This window comes from Rhodnius prolixus, unplaced genomic scaffold (genome assembly GCF_049639745.1).
Source record: "Rhodnius prolixus isolate KJV_2025 unplaced genomic scaffold, Rpr scaffold_3, whole genome shotgun sequence".
In the NCBI taxonomy this organism is placed as follows: domain Eukaryota; kingdom Metazoa; phylum Arthropoda; class Insecta; order Hemiptera; family Reduviidae; genus Rhodnius; species Rhodnius prolixus.
Window position 1 is genome coordinate 37,801,942 of NW_027411603.1, and position 24,887 is coordinate 37,826,828.

General features: G+C 34.0%; 1 protein-coding gene across 4 annotated transcripts in view; it reads right to left on the reverse strand.

Annotated features, from left to right (window-relative positions):
• LOC141452507 (monocarboxylate transporter 9) overlaps positions 1-24,887 on the reverse strand; it is a 149,504-nt gene that overhangs the window by 86,774 nt on the left and 37,843 nt on the right. Inside the window, exon 1 of one of the 4 annotated variants that reach the window (XM_074124736.1) lies at positions 3,974-4,351. The exons of the other annotated variants lie outside the window; for them this stretch is intronic. Coding sequence (XP_073980837.1) covers positions 3,974-4,009 — 36 coding nt within the window. The 5' untranslated portion in view covers positions 4,010-4,351. Of the gene's footprint in view, positions 1-3,973; positions 4,352-24,887 lie in introns of those variants that run through there. 4 annotated transcript variants of the gene reach the window in all.

Below are 24,887 nucleotides of genomic sequence, written 5' to 3' on the forward strand. Positions count from 1 at the left end.
AAAATTCATTTTTATTCCAACACGACAATGATCCGAAACACACAGCGAGAGTTACAGAGGAGTGGATGCTCTATAATGTGCCAAGGAGACTTCACACACCTCCTCAATCTCCAGATGTGAACATCATTGAACATATTTGGCAAATGCTACACGTTAGAATACGAAAACATACAATTTATAATAAAGATTCGCTGAAAAAGGCTTTACTAGAGGAATGGGATAAAATAAGCCTTGATGATATTAAACCATTAATTTGTTCGATGCCTAACAGACTCAAGGCTATAATAGAAGCCCAGGGATTAAATACTAAATATTAAAATTAATTTTTTTATTAAATTTTATATAGAATCAAGATGTGTGCAAATACTTTTTGTGTTTTAAAATGTAGTTTTTAATTTTTTTTGGCAAACATAAATATAATTAAATAATTTTTTCTATAAAATATGTATCAAAAATGACTATTAAAAAGATATAAGACAGTACGATATAATTTATTTCATTTGCCTTTTGGAAATAACAAAAATCGTAGGTGTGCAAATACTTTTTGTAGCCACAGTATGTATATTATTATTTATTGAAATGTTCAATACATATGTAATTTTTTTGTTCTTTTTTGTCGTTTTCATTATTTTTACTTTTTTACTTGAGGCTATATATCTGTACCTCGGAGGGAAAAGGCACCACGTCACAAAAAGTAAATTTTACAGGGGAGCCAAATAAAGATATTTTTCCAAATTCATTTTTTGTTCCACTTTTCCGGTTATACTCTTTCCTGTACTTCTCACCATAATTATTACAGTTGGTATGGCCACTTAACCTCCCATATTTTAAAATATTTTATTTTGATCCCCATTGTAAAAAAAATTTATGCCCATGTAGTGCCTTTTACCCTTAAGTAATGAAGTATCATAGCGCTTTTTAAAAATACATAAATCGCTTAATAGTAAACATAGGACATAGTGCTTTACACCTGTAGAAAGAGCAACAAAAAATTTGTAAAATGATGCCAAAATCTGAAAATCGAAAAAAATGGACATGGTGCCTTTTCTCTCCGAGGTACAGATATGTCTAAAACTACATACGTATTTCCAATATACGTGTGAACATACATATATACTTAATAAAAACTATTAATAATTCGAATTTTTTTCCCCCTTCTTGGTAATTCAAACTTCTTGATAATTCGAAGTCTCGATAATTCGAATTTTTCTTGTAGTCCCTTGGATTTCGATTTATCGAGAGTCGACTGTATATTATTTTCATACAATTATTTCATTCAAGTGAAAACAAAAAAATAATAAGCCGGTAACATACTATGTTCCCTGAGTTCGAAAAATGGGGTTTCTATGATTGGTTTAAAAAAAAAAAGTAACCCACAGAAAGTCAAATATTTGTTATTTTGTTTACACAAAGCACGAGTAGAATTGGTTCAAAGTTTTGGTTAAAACCAAATCTCTCTTAAATGGACAAAAACACTTTATTAAATAGACTTTTTCAATATTTTTTTTTTTAGGGTTTACTGTAAAATGTTTTACAATGATTCTGTTCCAATGATTCCCAGTTCCTATGATTCCTATTTCATCGCCCATATTAACTAAACTTTACCGGTTGATTCTTTCTATTTGCCAATAAAATAATTATTTAAATAAATTCTTATTTCTCGCCTAAAAATTATTTCATCTTTGCAATAAAATATTATTAATGAAGATAATTTAAATAATGGCTAAGAAATATATCTACTGATAATACTATCAAACCCGATAGCTCGTTAATATACATATTAAATTAAATATTACTTAATTAGTTGGTTATTGAGACTAAATTCAAATATTCAAATTGTAAAAGAATTTATTTGTCCTTATTTCCAAATACGAGGGTTTTAAATTTGGTAAAAATTATAATGATTTTAATTGAATATTTCTTGCAAACCATTTACCTGAACTAATTATCGTAACTATAACTTCACTGAATAGAGTTTTGTAATTAATAGCGGTACCTCTAAAGGGAACGTTTATAATAATGGAAATCATGCACAAATTGTAACTTTCAAGAGATTTGTAATTGCATAAATTACGCTGAGAGCGAAAACGAGCGAACATTCACAACAGTTCTGTTGTGGCTGCACAGAGCTCAACGTGTGCATTTCTAAATGCAATTTCTTTTCTGAAAATTTTGTTCTAACTTGCAACAAAGAATTTAAAAATAAAGTATATTGCAGAAACAATCACTTTTTATTTTATTTTATTGTTTTTAATTAGCAATTTATACTCATTATATAGGCGCCACGGTAGCCGAGCGGTTAGAGGCGAGACCTGCGAAGCTAATATGTATTGTGGTACTGGGTTCGATTCCCCGGACTTAGGCCTTGGATTTTATTTAATGGTTAATATGAGAAATTTACAGTAAAGCGTGTTTGCTAGTCGCCTCCGTCCACGACACCCTAATTGGTAGTTGGACGTTAAGCCCCGCCTGAAAAAATAGGCGATTACTTTACTTACTTTTACTCATTATATATAAATATATATGCAATAAATAAATCTAATGAAGATGTAAATGGTGCTTGGAAGAGCAGGAGGAGATAACCTACTCAGCGGTAGCACTCTCAAAGATATCTTAGAGCCACTGGCGATTAAGTCGGCTTGATGGATTGTTAGGAATGGAAACGAGAGATTGAATGATCAATTGAACAATTGACAAGAATGAGAAAAGGATGGGAAGATGTTGTATAAATGAGATTGGCATAGGTATGTAGCGACATCATCGCACATCCCTAAAGGAATGGAATTTAACTTCAGGTTCTCCAGGTTGGGGGATTCCCACCTTTTCCTCGGCCAACCATTCCTTTATCCCACATTTAGTGATGCCTACAAGCATCCCAGGTTATACTGCACCTGTGTGCATCCGAGCACTGGACATAAACCAGTATAGAGGCTAGGTTTAAGCAATAACTCCAATAACTTGAGGTTATGAGTTGAGCAACAGGGAAATATTTTGTGAAGCCGCATGCGGCCTGCCACACTTTCTTGTGCGGCCCAATAAGAGTTCCATAAAAAATTATAGTAAAATAAAAAAAATAAAAAAATTATTAGTAAAATTATAGTAAGTTTTTAACATATCTATACATATTGTAAAGTCGACCTTTATCATTCAATTTTTTAATTGAATATTTTTTTTTTTTTATGATTTAAGGCGCGTCAACATTTGAGGTCATTAGCGCCCGGAGCTTTTTTCAGTGCACTGCCGGCCTCCGGACAGTGTTCTCTCGTTACAGACAACACTGCCCGTCACCGGACAGTGAGCTGTAAGAAGCTCCTAGGAAGAGAAAATCTAAGGGTCAGCTGCTGGATTCGAACCCGGGACCTCCGCGTGGGAGTCCAGTATGCTAACCTCATAGCTAATCCCTTCCCTTTTATTGAATATTATATTTTATGCTTTTCTAAACGGCCAGCGCAACATTTTAAAATTTGTAATCGGCCTGTTGTAAAAAAAAAGGTTGTCATCCCTGTGCTAGACTGTGTGCGGTAGCTCGAGAGCCTGTTAGAGGCGCCTTCCTTAAGTCTAGTGGTGTAATTTAGTGGTTTATTGTCATTTCACGAGTCGGCCTTAAATAGGCCTGAAGGCAGACACTTAATCTTTTAAAACCATCTCGCGGGACTGATATGCCCGAATGGATAGGTACTGTTCTTAAAGAACCCTAGATACCAGTACGAGAACGGGTAACCGGCAGGAGTAAGAATGTACAAATGGGGATGTTGAGGTCGTTATGAAGGAGTAAGGTTAGTCACGTAGAAAGAAGCTATTAACTATCTGCCGGATTGGTTTTGATTGGAATGTCTGTACCAAGTTTGTTTGAACTCCCCACAGTTGTAGCCCGCAGTTAGCACTGTAAATCCACTGTTTCCGAGTTTTAAAAGCAATTTAGAGTGTCATAGAAACAATGATCATTAGAATACAAACAATAAAATGAACAAACCTCGTAAATAGTACTATGCTGAGGACGATACGCCATAGATGTGTGCAATACACGGGTCCCACTCTAGTTTAAGCAAGCATTCATTCTGAATATAATTCAGAAAATTATTTTGAAAATTCCAGACACCATTATGAACAACAAAAATCACTGATTAAAACCCTTACTTCATTAAAATAAGAATAAAAATTATTTTAAAACAAACTGAAAACGCACTAAACTTACGATAAAATGATATACAATTTTTTAAAAGAAAAAAACAACAAAAAATCAAATGCTATTAACCACTTAGATCGTCCAACATGGACGAGAAAGAAAACTGTATGACATTCACAGTATAACAACAGCCACTTAATAACACATACGTGGCTCACATCATACACTAACTCTAAACCAAGATCATAATGATAGAAGAAGAGCCAGTTGGCTAAGAGATATCGCCAGTCACAATCCAATATTAGACACAAAACGCACGCGCATTTATACCCAAAATGCACCTTAGTGATTTATGTCTTAGCCAATTACTATTGTTATTATTTAATTAATTTGTTTTTTAATTCAGTGAAATTTATTCTTTTCAGTCAATAGAACATTGTATTTACTATAAAAACAAACATGGAAGTATATAGCTTACATATTTCTATACAATTTATTGAAATCAGTGAGCGAAAAGTTAAATAAATGAACTTTTCAAGTGTTTACAAAGCAATTTCATGAAAATAAGGATAATTTATCGTTTGTGTGTGACAAGAAAGATAACAAGGGAATAACAAAGCTAAAATTCATATATAATCAAAATTGTACAGTTTGAATCAAAAATTGATCAATCGCTAACCTTTCTTTCTCTTAATATTTATTATCGCTTAACTTAAATGATGTTTTTTTTTAAAAAAGGGAAGAAGTAAATTAAAATTTACCCTAATTTTTAATTATAACTCTTAAATTAGTAGAGTTTATTACACTTAAAATAGAGGGGAACGTGAAGAGGAGAATATGAGTAGGAGAGAGGAGAGATAGGAGAAGAATGACGTTTAGGTCTTCAGACTGCGAGGAAGTCGCGGGGCCACTGGCGATTCAGTCGGCGAGGAGTATTGTTTGGGATGGCAGATGAGGCGAGAGACTGTACAAAAGGATTAGAGCTAGTCGAGAGAGCAGTATGGAATTTTTGATATTTAGACTTGGCGTGTTGGTCTATGAAAGGAATGTTGAGGTCGTTGTGAAGAGTGAGGTTTGTCACCGTAGAAAGGTGTGTCAGCTATCTGTCGGAGGAGTTTTGACAAATGTTTGTACAATCCGTACGTTTGTTGGTTTGGCTGAACCCCACAGCTCTAGCACCGTAAGTCCACATAGGTTTGAGGATAGTACTGTTTATTAAGCGTTTGAAGTTCAATGGGAAATTTGGAGTGTCGTCCTAGTAGTCTGTAAAGCAGTTTCGCACGTTTCGTCATTGCTTGTCTTTTAAGTCTAGTGTGTGGGTTCCACGTGAGTTTTTTTGTCTATGTAGAGCCCAAGGTAGCGCACCAGATCAGTACAAGGAAGAGGATTGCTGTTGAAGAGGATAGGTGGACAGGAGCCCCGCCGGAGAGTAAACGTGGCCACATTAGAATTTTTGTAAACCTAATTTTCGAGGACTGGGTAATGGCCCATACCTTGAACTACGAATTATGAATTGCGAGGTCAGCTGATTTAGAGCAGGTGGAAGGACTTTCAATTATCTTAAAAAAGTTCGTTGAATGAAATTAGCCTTACTGATAACAAAAGAAAGAAAATCTATTATTCGGAAGGGATCAACAAACTAGAGCAGCGTTGGACGAAGTGTATAAGCCTAAAAGGAGACTATGTTGAAAAATAAAAAAGGTTTACCCCAAAAAATTAAGTAGTTTTTATTTTTGCACGAACTTTTCAAACGACCCTCGTAAATCAATTATTACCAAATTCGGATGCACAAAACTTACTTGGCTTCTCATTTTAGCCGTAAGAATCAATCAAAGTAACTTTTAAAAACTAAAAACATAGCCAGCACAAAAGTTTACATTAAGGTAAATACAGGGTGAAGGTATAAGGCCACGATATTGTAAACTCATTCATGAAAGATAAAAGGACCTTGTACCTCAGACAAGGACTCAATGGCAGTGAGACAGACTGGATCAAGGTGTTTTTAAGAAGTCTAGGCCACCGCCTTTGTGATCTAGGAGTCTATTAATTTCATGAAACTTCTTCAGGTTTATCTTTTTAATTAGAAAGAAAAAAGTTTGTGGAGTTTTCCTCCTATGGAAATACTAAGATATTGGTTTTTTTCCACCCAACTGTCGGAATTGGAGTCCAATAAATCGTTCAAGATGATACTCTTGCTGTAATGCTCGTCTTTTCAGGGAATAAACTTCAATAAACCCCAGAAGGAAGTGGAACTGGGCTGGACACATTAAAGGTGGGCTAAAATACTGATAGAGTCGGACTCCTAGGTTGTGGAAAAGAGGAAGGAGGACGTCCAACTACGGACTGGGATCAGGAAATGAAAAAAAGATTTGCGGTGGAGCGACCTGGCCTAGGAGTAGCTAGAGACAGAACGGAGTGGAAGCGAATGACGAATGTGTTTTGTGAAGTGTGGGCAAACGAATTTCATAGATTAAATTTACATTAAAAGGGGTATTGGTTTTTTAGCTTTTGTTTTATATACAGTTCGTTTTTGTAATTAATTGTTTTAAAGACGCATAAATTTCTTGAATTACAACTAAATTAAACCCCAGCTAAGACTGATTTTGTGCAAATAATAATATTACTTCCACTTACAGGACTGGCTTTTCAAATGGCGAATCAAAACTAACGTTACCGACGATTTTAACCAAATCAAAATTTACACTATTTACTCTTAGACGGAAAATTCTACCTCCCATCATCTTGGATCAAACTCCTGTACCAACTGTGGACAAAGTACGCTACCTTGGACTGCACCTAGACAAACGGTTGACATGGAATCCCCATACTAGACTGAATAGACAAGAAACTAACCAACGCTACAAAACTTCTCGCCAGACTACTTGACAAACGTTCGAAACTTAACCTACATAACAAAAGCCTCTTATACCTGCTGTTACTGCGACCTATTTGGTCATGCGGCATCGAAGTATGGGGATATAGATTAAGCGTTCCAACCCACTACGCCTCCCAGACATTATAGTCCAAAAATACGAGTTCGAAAACTTCTTAACGCTCAGTTCTCTATGTATCTAACCTTACTATCCATAATGACCTCAAAATCCCCTTTCATTACAGATCTTGCTAACACTCGTTTTCTTAAAATTTCATTCCTCTACAGCAGCTCATCCTAACCCTCTCATAGAACACCTATCTTCCTCCACATTACCAGGTAATTCTCTAAGGAGATTGAAGAGAAGATGGCCTCTCGTGATCTACTCTTATCGTGAGAGCAAAGCACGTTACTGGAGTGACACCACTGGGTGCCTTCTCCACTCGTGATTATTTTTATTATTATTAAAACCCAATAGCCCTCTGGATGCTCTTGTTTTATTAGGGTACAATGAATACCACGAAGCACAAAATGTTAAAATGATTGCTTAAAATATTGACCTAAATTCAGAAAATGAGAAATGCAGCAACAGCTACAGTTGGTGCTTATTATTTAGGGACTTTACTTTTTTAAAACCCACAATTAATGGGCAATTCAAAAAGTAAACCCAGAATTAATAAGATTTCTTCAAATTTTGATATATAAATTGACACCTGTCGTCAGAGGAGCTCCCAAAACGTGTATTTCTGGTGGAAAATTAATATTGAAAACCGTTCACGAATTGATAAAATAGTAACTTGGATCTTAAATATCTCGACAAATATTAGGGATATCGAAACGGAGTTAACAGCATTTTTCACAGTTTTTTTTATGTAATTTTCATAATTATTGTCAAAACTAGTGGTCCTTATGAAACCCCAATCGGGTTTTTGCCCGTAACTCCGCCTAAATTAAAGATACAGCATCGGGGGTGGAAAATTTGAAAACTAGACCAAAAAAAACATATAGTTTACTTCGTGGGTTTTTTCGAAATTTCGCTTTCCTAAAAAGTTATTAACGATTGGTGCGTTTTAAATGGATCACCCTGTATACACATAAGTAAAGATGCTAAAACGGAAGTAACAAGAAGTGAGGGACACAATGGTGTTATTTTCCAATGGAGGCACTGCCAGGCAAGATTTAAATCTTACTGGCCACTGAACACTGAACCAAATCGCTGAAATAGTCTCGTGGCTAACACCGCTTTAATCGCCTGTACGATTGGTGAATCTCTGAACGTGAATGGGCCCTTAAGTAGATGAGTTGAATTTGCAGTATGTTTTTTTTTTTAAATTAATTGAATATTAAAAAGATAACTTGGTTAAATGCTAAGGTTAATATTGTAAACATAATATGGAGTATAGGGTAAGCGTTGGATCCAAGGGCTATGAACTGGAAAGATTGAATCGATAGGAATTGGAAGGCTTGGTTGAACCTAAAATGACGTACTTTGTCTTCAATCGGTATTAAGGGGTTATAGGCAGTCAGAAATTTGAAAAAATCGATTTTTTTAAAAAAAATTTATATTAAAGTATTGTATCTCAGGAATGTTGTCCTAAAATTTTAAGTCGATCCGAACAAAATTGTTAAGAGTGAAAGTGTTTACAAGCCCCGACCGAGTTTACAAGCTGAGCACAGAGCGTAACTTCCTACGCGGGAGGCAAGAATCCTACGCAGACAGCAGAAATCGGAAAACTTGGATATTTTGGAAGACATGGAGGACTTATTTTATGGGCCTGGAATCGATGGCACTGTGTAAGTTGAAAAAAAAAAATTATCCAGGTTTTATTCGCAAACCTTTAACCGCTGAAAACTTTAAACGCGTTTTTCTCCAAAACTACGTTTTCAAAGTCGGTGGACACGATATCTCAAAATCTACTGCACCGATCTTTTTGAAATTTTACGTATTTCTTTTACACATATTAAAATCGTACTTGGACGAAGGATTCTTTTTTTCAATGAATAGAACTTGTTTTGCAAACATAAAATGGTCAATTTTTTTAGTGAAAATCGTGAATCAAACTTTAAAGTTGTCCCAAAAATTAAAAATTCAATTTTTTTCTAAATCCTTCGGTCAAGTACGAGATAAAGTCATCTACTAACGAAATCTTTTCGAAATTTTGATTTCAGATAATCCAGTCTCAAGATATCATGTCCACGAGAGGGTTGCATTTTTTTGACGTGTTGCAATTAAATATTCGCCATTAGTACAATTATTATTAATTTGTAACGAAAAAATTACAATAAGTTCTTTAAACATGGGCTGATATGACGCAAAAGTTCCCGAATAAAAAAGTAAACACGTTTTCCCCCCCAAAAAAATTTGAAAAAATGACTTTTTTTGCGCCTCTGAGTGCCTATAACCCCTTAAGATGGATTGAAAGGATACATAGCATGGCGAAGTGTAAATTATTAAAAACAGTAATTCCATTTTGTCTCTGATCCAAAGTAATACAGGTTAAGGATCAGACTCAGATATTACAACATACGAGCAAAAATTTCAAAATAATTAGAATAATGTTACCTTAATTGCAGATTAGATTGTAGAAATAAACTTTCACTTACCTGGAACAGAAGTAAATAAATTATTATTAATCTAGATTATTTCATTTATAAGAATATTTATAAACAAGCAATCTATCTAATAGCAACCATTAATAAACAAGTTGATGGTAATCATCTTGTTCGTCGTGGGAAAACATAACCTGCTCTTCTGTAACTTTCACATTAGAAGATTAAAATTTGCATTTCAATTAATCTAAAAACCACCACAAAATTATTATTTCAATTTTATTTAAAGCTTTTAATGGTATATTTGATTTTCAATTTAATAGCAACTTGTTTACGTAGAAATTTTCTTATTCAACAGGTTCTATTAATAGGCTATTAATCAAGGAAAATTGAATTCTTCAGTTTTTAACTTCTTCAAGATTTAGAATTATTACGAAATGAGGACAATAACAGCTAAAGCATTGTCTTTTTATGATTACTGCCTAAAAATGTATGTGGTGCGAAGACGTTTCTTTTTTTGGAAGAGGGATTCGTAATCTTCAAATTGGCCTTATTCAGCAAGGGGAAGCTGTAAGGTGGTAGCACGTGTCATCCCAGCTGAATCATGATTCAGAACGCTGCTAACCGTAACAGTTCGATGCACCAAAAGAAACCTCAAACTTTTATTTAGAATTAATTCCTGTGAATTAAATGTAGAGATGGAAGACTGTTTTCAATCAAGATGTACGATATGTTGTTTTAAGTATAAAATTTTAATTATTTACTAAACTCTAATTAATATTGTGCAGGTGATTAAACCGTATAATATACTAAATTGACAGTTTAGGTTTGAAAACCTGATGGCAACGCGTCACAAAAAAATGCTTTTACACGAATTTAGAGGAAAAAATGGAAAAATGAAGTTTTACATGAATCACGATTGAACATAACAAGTTCAAAATAGTAATAATAATATAGGGAGGGAGGGAAGGGATTAGCTATGAGGTTAGCATACTGGACTCCCACGCGGAGGTCCCGGGTTCGAATCCAGCAGCTGACCCTTAGATTTTCTCTTCCTAGGAGCTTCTTACAGCTCACTGTCCGGTGATGGACAGTGTTGTCTGTAACGAGAGAACACTGTCCGGAGGCCGGCAGTGCACTGGAAAAAGCTCCGGGCGCTAATGACCTCAGCTGTTGATGCGCCAAAAAAAAAAAATATATACAGTAATAATAATAATATAATAATAATAATAATATAATAATAATAATAATAACGACAAGACAACGTACAAGACATTTCTAAAAAATTGGAAAAAATCAAAAGGATAAAGATATACTTCGATAGCTGATTCTTCCAAAAGCTTATTATTCAATTATAAAAAAAAAAAAAGTTAAAGAAATATGCAAGAATTGTGGATTATTTTGCTCAAAAATTGTTGACAACAAATCAAAAAAATAAATCCAGAAATATATTCCTCGAAAACACATTTCCATGGACTTGCAACAAAAATCTTATCACTAGATAATTCAATTCAACAATACAATTCTACTTTAAATAATAAAAAATACAGAAAAAAAAAAAATAACAAGGGCTTACGGTAATTAATTTTATTATTGTTATTTTATGACGGAGAGGGAAGATTTTTATTATTCCATATGCTGTTTATCTGCTGATAACGAGGTTGTTAAAAAATTTAATGACGACAAATGCCAAGCGGTTTGCGTTGAGACGTCCATGGATTTATTAATCCAGCCAAGTTATAGCCAATTAAAATTATATTTAAAAAAAAATATATATATATATAAATTTATGTGAGCCAATACTCTCCAATTTTAAATTTGTTCTTTTGAATTTATTGAAACTGTCCGGTAGGCTAGTTGTATAAGGGTTGATCGTCAAAAAGGGTAAGAAAAAGCGTAAAGTTGAAAAACACCCAACTTTGACAATTTTTCTTTTCATTTTTCTACAATACAAATAGATATACGTTAAGCTGTGGGGCCGATTCTAATTGACGATTTAAGATAATGTTTTACGAACTTTATAGTATTGGTAAGAATTAAATAAATTTAGTGCTGTTCGTAGAAAAAATGTGAAATAGAACGTTCTGGCAGAAAAAATAATTCGGAGTGTACACATAAAATTACTGCAAAAATGGTTCCACCTATGTGCATTATGCAATTCTTTGTTCAGGTGAACATTGTAGTTTACAAGAATACCTAACTACATAGGTATCGGTAACAGGAAGTCGTGTGAGTGTGCTCATTAGATTTTAAAAAAATAGTTCTATTAGAAGGTATTTGTGATTTAAGTAATACTATTTGGTAAATGGAAGAATACCTAACTAAATAGGTATCGGTAAGAGAAAGTCGTGGGAGTGTGCTCATTAGATTTTCAAAAAATAGTTTCATTAAAGTGTATTGGTTATCTAAGGTAATACTATTTGGTAAATGGAAGAATACCTAACTACATCGGTATCGGTAAGAAAAAGTCGTGTGAGTGTGCTCATTAGAATTTTTTCTAAAATAGTTCCATTAGAATGTATTGGTGATTTAAGGCAATACTATTTGGTAAATGGAAGAATACCTAACTACATCGGTATCGGTAAGAAAAAGTCGTGTGAGTGTGCTCATTAGAATTTTTTCTAAAATAGTTCCATTAGAATGTATTGGTGATTTAAGGCAATACTATTTGGTAAATGGAAGAATACTTAACTACATACGTAGCGGTAAGGGAAAGCCGTGTGAGTGTGCTCATTAGATTTCGCCTAAAATAGTTCCATTAGAAGGTATTGGTGATTTAAGGCAATACTATTTGGTAAATGGAAGAATACTTAACTACATACGAATTATTAAAAAAAAAGTCGTGTGAGTGTGCATATTAGATGTTAAATATTAAATTGGAAATAAAAATAAATATTATTAATTGTGCCGAAAATTGCCTACAAAAACCGATCATATTCGGCTTGTTAGAGATAAAAGAGTAAGAAAGTCGTGTGAGTGTGCATATTAGAAGTTAAATATATTAAATTGGAAATAAAATAAATATTAATTGTGCCGAAAATTGCCGAAGAAAACCGATCGCATTCGGCTTGTCAGAGAGAAGAGAGAGAAAAGTGTTATTAAAAAGCACGGCTAAGGCACGTTGGGTTACAGATCTGGAATTCCTAGAATTTCAAGTTCTCTAACCCAACGTGCCTTGATGCTATAGGTTTGGACTGACTTTAATACTCTGTACTTAGTTTAACCGCTAAATCTCAGGAACGAAAAATCGTAGAAACCCCAAATTTGATATTTTGTTCGAGTATCACCACCGGACGCGACAATAAAGTTTTGGTCAAAATCGGCCCACCGGAAGTACCTCTTTACTGAATAGATTTTTCACTTTTTTCACTTTATTTCAAAAACCGCTTTTCCGATTTTCTTCAAACTTGGCATAATTATAGCTCACAAATAGTTCTACAACTTTTATAGGAAACATTTTTCTGGAATCATTCGATTAAGGGCACTTTTGGGGGAGGGGGGTGGTGGGTTAGTCCGGTAGAATGCCAGTTCGCTGTAATATATGGACTGACTTCCTATTAAACATTAATTAGGAATAAACGTGAAACCAAAATGCCATATTTGAAGAAAATTGGCCAACCGGAAATACCATTTTACATAATCGATTTTACAGTTTAGTCAAGTTTTCTTGAAAAGTTGCATCTATGATTTATTTTAAAGTTCGACTACTTACAGTGCACAAACTGTAAATATTTGAATTGTTTTATACTGCTTTAAAAAACAAAAAAAAAATCGAAACTGGCACTTTAGAGAGAAGGCCAACCCCAAAATGACAATCGAATTCGCTTATATTGGGTTCAAAATACATTCTGACTCAGTAAAATTACTTTTCCCGTATTCATAGCACCTCACAACAAATATTTTCAATAAAAAAGTTAAAAAATCAATAATCTGCGCCAATACACCTTCTCTTAATAATAGAAAAACGTTAAATACTAAGTAAACGCATTTTAAATATTAAAAAGCTTAGTTTTTCTACGAAGAAAATATTTGCTTATTTTTCACTAAAAAAAACAAAACCTTTTTCCATAAAGTTTTCCAGAAAAGAGAGTGGCACAAAGTAGTGATCAAACATTATAGGAGATTGTAAAAGTAAACAGCAAACTGTAAACAAAACCGTATTATCGAACATTGATAAATACTGATAAAAGATATTTCTCTGAATATGGGGGATTATTATTAACTGAAATATGTGCAAAACTTAATTTATTATAAGAGAATATTTTGTAAATTCAAATTCTGGTTAATTCTATCCAATACAAAAAACATTCACATTATTTATTACCTAATCTTACTTTACCTTCTTATTTCATTCTTTGTTTACACAAAGGCCTTTCTTAATTTTTCTTATTCAGTTTTAATTAACATTTTTCTTTACATGAGAACGATATTTATGATAGTGATGATTATATTTATTCTTGAGAATTACTGTTCAAGACAAGCTTTGCGTTGAATAAACAGCTGTTATTATTAATAATATTATATTATTCTAACTAGGGGGGTAAATATTGTGAGTGAGGAATACAAACAAAACCAACCAGTGATAAATGGCTTAGTCTAATGTTTTTAATTTTAAATTTTATTGGATTTAATTTTATTCATTATAAATATTAAAGTTTTTCTTATACAATTAAATTGCTTCTCTTTGTTTTAATTAATACATATTTCATAATTGTTATGTATAAATGTTTTGTTAAAGGTTTAACACTAAACCTACCATGACCGGTCAATTGACCTTTTTTAAATTTGGTTTAAATTTTCTAATTACAGCGTTATCATACCGCCATTAAACTTCACGACTTTTCCTAAAATATGTATACAATTGTTTTTTTTTAACATTCACTTCTTTTACTAATATTTGATTTTTGAGAAAAATATGTAGTCCGTCTTAACTAACGTTTTATTTACTTATTTTAATATTTTATTTTATTTATTTATTTTTTTTGTAACAGAATTCTCTCGAAAACTCAATTTGATAATGCATTTATCAGATTATTGTTTGCATGTGGTGCATATGAGGCGAAAAATGTATGATATTGCCCTTTTCACTGGAACAAAAAATAGGGACGAGCATTCTTCTCAAACACAGTTAGCAGATATGTATAGACGGAAATTGTGTGGTTTATTCGATTGAATCAAAGAAATCATCGCTTACAAACTGATAAATTTGCTTTGATTTCTAAAATTTGGTACAAATTCGTAGAGAACAGTCAAAACTGTTATAATCAGGTGTATGTATCACTTCTAAGGACATTTGTTTCCAAAAAAAAAAAGTCAAGATGCAGATTTACTCAGTACATGCCAAATAAACCGGACAAATTTGGTATCAAATCTTGGCTAGCGTTCGATGTAATAAAAGGCTTTCCATATTTGGAAAAAAACTTGAAAGCAGAGAACCTATAGTTCTGCTTGAGGTGTTTGTCGCTCTGAAATTAGCAAAAATCTATACAGCTCGTGGAAGAAATATAAAATCCTCGAAGATGGCATCGAAAAATAGTTTTCAGTACCCTAGACCAGGGGTCGGCAACATAATTTAAGTAGAGAGCCATTTTTCCTTAAATAATTTTAATAAATCTTACCAAGAGCCGCAAGGATGATAGTGTAAAGAACTCTGTAGATCATTTGTAATCGCAAATTATTATTTTATGATATTCAATAACGTTTAAATGTTTTATATATTTATTTTCACATATTGCAAAGTAAATAAACAAATAAATAAGAACTAAAACTGTGTTAGAATGAAAAGGCGGCAGACTTATATAATTATGTACTTCATTTTAATTTAATTCTATTCAATTTCAAACTTATCACATTTTAAATTCTTTTTGGAAAAATATCTTTAATAAATGAAATTTTCATTTTTTTTCAACGAAATCAAAATATACAATATATTTTGGGCAGGCTGAAGAGCCATACAATTTGGATAAAAGAGCCGCACGCGGCTCGCAAGCCGCGGGTTGCCGACCCCTGCCCTAGACTTAGCCCTGGGATAAATGCATGGATTTTGTATAAGAAAAAAACTACCGGAAGTGAAATTTCAAGGCTAAATTTGGTGTTACCATTGCAAAAGCATGGCAAATATTAGTAGTACACGAACAAGTGGTCGGAAAATAGCCAAATAAGATACTGCAAAGGTAATAAGACTAAAAAATGCTGTCTAAACTGTAAAAAAATACGTATGCGGGAAATGTGTCATTGAGAAGCCTATAATTATAAAAAATTATGCAAAAAAGAATAAAATCTACGAGATTTATTTTTAAACAAAAGAAACTATGCTTTTTCATGGTTAAATCATTATGATATTCATTCATAAATATAAGTAATTTTAAAGTCCGGACATTTGACCGGTAGGAATAGTTATGCGTAAATGTCGGTAGGTTTAGTGACAGAGAAATAGAACTAGATATATATTTATTTAATTATTTTTTCTATTGACCTTGAACATGTTGGCAGTAAAATGGTCAAAATGTATACATACTCGCATGTCCACAGACAGCTCAATGCATATACAGAGAGACCCACAGACAAACCATTCCACGCTACCACGAGGAGGAGGAGGAGCCCCATTGTCTGCGTAAAACATTACATAACCTGTTGCTCTTAAAATATTTATATACATAAAAACCCTAATCAATTCTGTAACTAAATTAATTGAAATAGATATTGGACGAAGAAGAGTCTGAAATGTGGAGAAAATGAGAATGAATGTGACGTCGATTTGGTTTCAATGGCAAATTTAATGTAACTAAAAGATATTAGCTGCTGTGTTGTTTTTTGTGAAAAACAAATAAATATTACATTTGGATGAATAAATACATAACACAATCTTGTTATCTCAGTATATTGACCGATCTGCTCCACACTACAAGGACGTTCTGTTCTGTTGTTGTTGATGTTGTTGTTGTTATTGTTGTTGTTTTTGTTGTGTTCTTCTTAACCCCCGAAAAAAATGTCTATTATTAAAACAAAAATCTTGTTAAGGTAAAAGTGTTTCAGCTTTTTCTATTTAATAAAATTATTGTTTCGAAATCAAGTTTGGGGGTTGAGATTATTGCTTGGGATTCTTCTTCCAACGCATACAGTCATATAAATATCAACCTTAAATTTGAAACTGTGTTAAGAGTATTTAAAATACTCTTAAATACTCCTGGCAAAGGTAGTCAATTATTATTATTAAACAAACCTCTTTGGAATATACTAAAGCTTCTAAAGCGAACAAATGAAAAATGTAAATATACTTTTAGTATTTGTTAAGCCGCGTACCGTCCTTTCTCGGCGGTCAGTTCTCCATCTCGCCTTTTTCTATTTCTCTCTCTCTCTCTCTCCTTATTCAAATTCTCGTAGTACGCGTTATTTTTCGTTAATCTTTTCCTTTGGTGTCGCCGCCAATATCTTATTTTTCTGCTATTTTGTAGTTTTATTTAGTTCTCAGTTCCCATGGTTTCAACCTTCCCCTTCTCTATCCTCTCTTAGGGTACGTTCACAACGGAGCTGTGAGCATAGATGATAGCGGAGATGATAGCAGTGATGCATCAGCGCTTATAGAATAACCTAGTACATTCTTATGTGAGCGTGCACAACGAAGCTTCGACTAGTGACACATACGCGCTGCTATAAACGAGCATAGATGATAGAATTGAATTTTTCATTTTTCTGCTAGCTGAACTCCAGTATCGGAGCTTCAAAATGGAGGTAGAAAAATTAATTAGTGCTGTCTTTACTCATTATTTTTGGTTATTATTTTATTATTTACTTTTAAACAATATTTTGTTTTTTAAATCGTGCTTACATTTATTTTTGTGTATTTATTTGTTTTTCCTCAATATAACCTTACCTCAGAGTTATCACTAGTTTTTCTCCTATAGTTATAGGATTTCCATGACAATTTTTCCTACGTTTTCTTAATTTTGACCTTATTTTTTCTAAAATTTAGTCAAATGTGGTTGGACCCATCCTCACATATTCAAAAAAACGATCCGGATAATTTCTAAGTTCCTTATATAAATAGTGAAATTCGCCCAAAGTACTTCGTTTTTTTATTTATGGGATGTACATGATATTTTCTACATCTTTTTTTTTTAAATATACCATTTCGTTGCTGGTGAACATAAAAACTCTTCTTCTCTACTCGACATGTTGCATGTATCACAGCTCCGTTGTGCACACTAATCAGCGATTATATTTTACTCTATCAGTTATCATCTCTGCTATCATCTATACTCACAGGTCCGTTGTAAACGTACCCTTACCCGTGGGGTTTTTCCGTCTGCTGTAGTTCAGTACGCCGCTGACTGTGCAAATAAGTTAGTGCTCCTCAATTCCATACCGCTTCATAACGAGTCGACGTCTGGCCCTGCTCTGCATCAGATATAGTACGCGTCCGCTGGACCAACGCTTCAAGTACAGCTTTTCGTACTTCCGCAACGCTTCATCATCGGCTGCTTCCGGCCCTACGTCACTCGAGTCTGCCTGCTGGTGTACTTCTTACTGCACCTCAACCTGCTAAGAGTCACTTCCGCTGATATCTAGCACTTCGCTTCATCCGCATCTAGTGCATTGATTGTACTATTACCTCTTCCTCATCCCCATCTAGTGCACTTGGTGCACTATTACCCTTCCCTCTTCCGCTTACCTCACTTCCAATTCTAATACGCCTCTTTGGGCTTGTACCCCAATACTTCTTACGCTTCTAGGAGCTCAGCTACACATTACACACACACACATTTTTACACACTTGTTTACCTAAGCTCCTTAATAGTTCCTATTCCCTTCTACCGCTTAATTAGTGATCCTTCACCGCCTGGCGGATACTGTGTGCGCTCGCTTCCGGTACGTTAAAGATAAGTGTTTTCTTGACCATTTTCATTACTAAATATTTTCTTTGTATTTATTTATCCCCTTCCCCCGAGCACGTATCGATTTAAATTACGTTTACGTCATCTTCCCCTCTCCGCATCTGGGTGTAAGCCTCACGCGCTTACAGTATTCTAGGAAAAATAAAAAAAGAAAAGCGAGTTTGAAATTATAATTACAAAAAGAACGTCTTGTCCTTGAAGAAAAAGAAGTATGCAAGAGAACTAGTCTTCAGAAAGGATATAATCCAGTGATGCAACAACATTTTTTAATATGGATGCGAGAACTTGAAGGTCATTCTCATTACTGGGTCATTTGTAAGTTGGTCTGTATGGTTAAAGTAAATAATTTCTAATTAATGTATAAACGTTCCTATATTTTTGTTTTGTGTTTTTAGTTAATAACCTATAGTCGAATGATTGGCAAAAATAAATAAAAGACAATCTAAAATTGGCATCCATTTTTTTTTTTTTAAGGTTGTATCATTGTTTTTTGTTTGTAAAGAACCCTTTCATATTTACAAACCATAAAACAAAACTGTTCAATACGTTACAGATTAATTTGAACCTTATTAAGTAGAAGATTCACTTACTTAACAATTACCCAGAATTCATTGAAATAATAACATTTTATTTAAGCTAGTGAAAATAATGAGAATCGGGATAAACACTGTGTTTACAAACAACGGGTACTTTAGTAACACATTTCAATAAGTTACCATGAAAAGAAAACAACCATTCGAGGTGAACTTAAATAATAATAAAATAGGAAAAGAACTGAACTAAAAAGAACAACCATTATTTTGTTTGTGTTATTATAAATCTTTTTTCTTTTTTTTTATTTAGACTTGGTATTTTTCCGTTACCGCTAGCTTCAATGTCGTCTACATATTTCTATGCTGGTATTTATAAACTCATTCTTTGATTCAACGAATGACTTATCCCTCTCTAACTTATATATACACATGTCTAGTAAGGTCTCAAGGAAGCATGCGTTAGGCCAAATCAGTTAAAATTATAACTCAGCAAAACGGAACTACGTAGATATGACGGTCTAGTGGAAAAATACACGGTACGCAACTGTACCAATGACATTCACAGCTGTTCCTTGTTTGCATTATTATTATTAATAATGTTTAAATGAATTCAATTAAACATTATTAATTGTAAAGTAGTAATTAATTTAACAAAATATGAGAGTATTTTTTAATTTTATTTATTTATGATTTAAGGCAACATCTGAAGTTATTGGGGCCTAGAGCTTTTTCCAGTGCACTGCCGGGCTCCGGGCAGTGTTCTCTCGTTACAGACAACCATGTCCATCACCGGTGAGTGGACTGTAAGAAGAGCAGAAATCTAATGGGCCAGTAGTTGGACTCGAACCCAGAACTTCCGCGTGGGAATCCAATACGCTAACCTCGTAGCTAATTGCTTCTCTATGAGTGTATAATTTCCTTACATAAAGTGTAAACATTTAAATTAAACAAGTTCTGTAAAGAACGCCATTGATAGTAAGTAAGTAATCGCCTATTTTTTTCCAGGCTGGCTTTTCGTTCAACTACCAAATTAAGTGTCGTGAACGGAGGCGACTCAAACAAACATACTTTACTGTAAATTTCTTTTATTAACCATTAAATAAAATCTAAAGCCTAGACCGGGAATCGAACCCATAACCTCAATACAAATTAACTTTAGGGCTCGCTTCTCTAACCACTCGGCTATCGTGGTGCCTCAATATTTTTATAATATAATAGTCAATTCAGGCACGCGCATTTCTCAGAATATTACTTCTATTTCCCGTATCGTTCAATGTTCATTGTTTATTCTATTAGATTAATGAGGCATGTAAAATCTTACATAAAATTAATAATTTTACAGCTTGTTTCTGCTCAAAAAAGTTATTTTTGATAAAAGTTGCGTGGGCTCATACCCCTACTATGCAGAAACCTCTGCTTTGCTTTATCTTATTAGAGAAAATTATAGGCGGAAGGGATAATGATAATAACCATGGTTATTAGTGCAAGGTCATTATCATATTATCAATTAATGATCATATTCAAATATGTTAATTTATGCAGCTGAAACATTTTGTTATGTTTCTGCAGAACACGAACAATTCCACATTGCAATCGCTGTTTCCAACAACAAAGGAAAAACAATGTTCTTCCATTGCTAGTGGCCACCCACGGCCCTCCTTAGAGAATCACATTCCCTAGTGGCTCTTAACACATCCTAGATTGACAGTCAAGATTTAGAAGCTTAACAGAGGAATCTATAGCAATAAATTGGGGTAGAATGCGTGGCTACAAATAAACAGCTTAGAGATCCATTACAAGTGCCTCCTAAATGCATACTAAGATAAATCTATACCAGTTTCCTTAACAGTAAAATGTTTCCTATCATTCTTGTGAGGGTTGAATTAGCAACAACCGAATGGCAGGTTCTGAATTATGGGGAAAACATTTACTGTTACTAATAATATTTATACAGTAGACCATCTAGGACAGAATCGACCAACTAGTTGCAGCCCTAATCAAATATTATAGCACCAATATGCGATAAAATCTATAGAAAGCCTAAAATAGACGCGATCAAAGCAGAGTGTTACCAAAGTTTGGACAAACTTATAATGATTTAAATAAAAGACTTAAGTGATTGCATTGTAATTAGGAGTCATATTTGCTACCAACTTTCTGCTAATTCAGGATTTTTTTAAAAATAATTTAATAAGTTTTCTACAATCAGTATACACATATACAGTCGAGCCTCCCATAAAGGACACTTTCACTAGCGACCTCCTCCATTTACGGGACAGTTTTTGGATTTCCCCGTTTTACCCCTGTACACTTTCTATATAAAAGAACCTCCATCTAACGGACCGCTGGCATTGATTTTGTGGAACGGATTAAATGTTTCACCTCCCACCAACGACCACCTTATTATTAAAAGTTCGTTTGACGCGATGATAAAAAGAATTATCCCCTCTCAAGTTTTTGTTTTTTTCTGGTTTTTCCTAAAGTTTCCTATATAAGCTCCATATATCTTGTACCATTTTAATCATTTTTCAATATTACTTTGGACGAACAATATCATTTTTTCCGATATGTCTCTCAAACGAAAGTGGTTAACTCTAGAAGAGAAAATAAATGTGTTGGAAGATTTTGCAAAAACCAAATCGAGCTAAAAGTCAACTTGCTGAAAGGTTTGTTCTATTTTTCTTTTCTAATAATAGATGATGGTATGATGATAATTTTACCATAAATTATTATTGTTATGAATAAATGTGATGATTATTACAAAAAATTGTTATAAACATTATTAATTAAGTCAATAATATGTAGTTTTTTGATCAATTTTTTGGATTATTAAGAAAAACTTGATGCATATCATATAGCTAAATAATTATGCAATTATGTACGTTTTTAAATCTATTAATAATAAACAATTTTTAAATAGATGTTTGGAAAAAAAACCCATATTTTTCATTATGAAACTTGCCTACCTCCTTCTAACGGCCACCTCCAAACAGCGGCCACTTTGCTTTCCCCCGCCAGTGTCCGTTATTGAGAGGTTCGACTGTATACAATAAGTAAATCAGGAAGTACAAGATTAATTCGTACGTGAAGAGCAGGAGGAGAGAAACTACCCAGTGGTACCACCCTCTAAGGGATATTAATGATGTTTAGGTCTTCAGTCTGCAAGGAAGTCGCGGGGCCACTGGCGATTCAGTCTGCGAGAAGGATTGTGAGAGGAGGCGAGAGACAGTACAAGAGGATTGGAGCAAGTGGAGAGAGTAGTATGGAATTTTTGATATTTAATCTTGGCGAGTTGGTGTACAAAGGGGGATGTTGAGATCGTTGTGAAGAGTGAGGTTAGTCACCGTAGAAAGGAGCGTCAGCTATCTGTCGAAGGCGTATTGACTGAAATGTCTGTACAGTTCGTATGTTTGTAGGTTTGGTTGAACACCACAGCTCTAGTCCGTAAGACTACATAGGTTTGAGGATAGTACTGTATATTAAGCGTTTGAGTTCAATGGGTAATTTGGAGCGTCGTCTGTAAAGCAGTTTAGCACGTTTCGTCATTGCTTGTCTTTTAAGTCTAGTGTGTGGGTTCCATGAGAGTCGTTTATTGTCTATGTAGAGCCCAAGGTAGCGCACCAGATCTGTACAAGGAAGAGGATTGCTGTTGAAGAGGACAGGTGGAAAGGAGCCCCGCCTTAGAGTAAACGCGGCTTGCTGGCATTTAAATTCAGGGTTTTAATAACTAATTTTGCAAAAATTAAAAACATAACCAAAAAAAGAAGTAGTAAAACAGCATAATTTACAGAAATGGCCCATTTCAGGGAAATAAACTTGACCTTATTTTTTAGAGTTCATCATAAAATGTTACAGAAGAAGATAGGTGACGTCACGGTAGACCCCCCCTCAGGTCAACCTTAAGCCCTATTATAACCGCCCATGCCTGTTTTATACAATATCTAATAAAACTTACAATATTTGTCGATTAGTAAATGCAGTGAGAAAATAAAAGTTATCATTGTTTTTTTAAAAAAAACAGGAGTTTTGGATTATGTTCAAGATCCAAGGTAAAAGTGCCAGAATATAACAGTAACTCTCGTTAAATAGGAACTGAAATTTTCAACTCAGAAAAGTAATAAACTAACTCAATTCAGAATTAAACTTACCAGTTAACTTGTAACAATCAAATCTAAAATGAAGTCAGGCGATAAAGTCACGAGGTTCGCTAAGTTCCTGTCGATAAACAGGGTGCAGACGGAGTGTCACTAATAAAGAAACAACTGTTGGTTACAATTATTGATTTAAATAATAATATAAGGTAGGCCACCAGATTTCGATTAAATTATAAATTATATTTTAGTGTTAGATGCACCACTAACTGTGATACAAGTTAACCAGATTCAAAATGAATGACTCGGAGAGTTGTGCCACGGTATTGATTGCAACATTCAATATTTATATAAATGAAGTCGGCCACGTTAAACCTTATTTAACCTTCCTGCACTGATTTAGCAAATGAAATACTGCACGCAATTAATCATTCTAATTCATTAATTTATAAAGATATGCTGCAATAGCTTATATAAGATGCAGTAAACAGGACTTGAGGTTACTTAAGAAGTTGGACAAACCAATTAAAAACACAAGTGACTTCAGTGTAAAAATTAGGCACAATTGCCGTACTTCCCTTCTGAGCAGAAAAGGAAATAATACGAACCTAAAAGGAAGCTAAGTGGTTAGCATAAACTGGATTCAAAAGCAGAGATCGTGGGTTCAAAACCAGCAGCTGGCCCTCAGTGTTTTTTTCCTAGCAGTTTCTAAACAGCTCACTGATGGAAAGTGTGGTCTGCAACGAGAGAACACTATGCGGAGCTCCGGGCGTCAATGACCATAAATGATGACGCGCCAAAAAAAAGTGAAACAGTAACAGAAAAATTAAAAAAAAAACACGTTGAGTAAAAATCCAACCAAACACAAAAAGGGTTTTACGCCTTACTGTAAGTGAAGAAGCTAAACCAGAATTACACAGATGTGTTGCATGTAAATTCAGGTATTAAGTCAGGAATTTTTCTGGTCGAAAAATGGCGGATCAGTGGAGTGGGCAACTACTTTACGGACTCTAACTTGGACGACGCTCTAAATTGCCCATTGAACTCAAGCGCTTAATATTACAGTACTATCCTCAAACCTATGGTGGACTTACGGACTAGAGCTGTGGGGTTCAGTCAAACCTACAAACATACGGACTGTACAAACATTTCAATCAAAACTACTCCGACAGATAGATGTCGCTCCTTTCCACGGTCACTAACCTTATTCTTCACAACGTTCTCAACATTCCCTTCACAGACCAACTCGCCAAGACTACATATCAAAAATCCCATACTGCTCTCTCTACTTACTCAAATCCTCTTGTACAGTCTCTCGCCTCCTCTGATATCCCTAATACTCCTCGCCGACTGAATCGCCATTGGCCCCGCGACTTCCTTACTGTCTCAAGAACTAAACGCCATTACTCTCCTCTCTCCTACTCATATTCTCCTCTCTCATATAGAGAGTGCTACCGCTGGGTAGCTTCTCTCCTCCTGCTCTTCCCGCCCCAGTTCATCTTATTCACCTCCTATTTACTTATTGTATATATTTATACAGATTGTAAATTACAAATTTAAAAAAAATGCTTTATTTATTTATTTAATTATATACAATATTTTTTCACTATTTTCTGTTTAACATACAATTCTCCTGCTTGTTACTGCGACCTATTTGGTCATACGGCATCGAAGTATGGGGATCGACTAAACGTTCTAACTCACTACGCCTCCAGACATTACAGTCAAAAATACTACGAAAACTTCTTATCGCTCCGTGCTATGTATCTAACCTCACCATTCAAATGACCTCAAAATTCCTTTCATTACAGATCTTGCTAA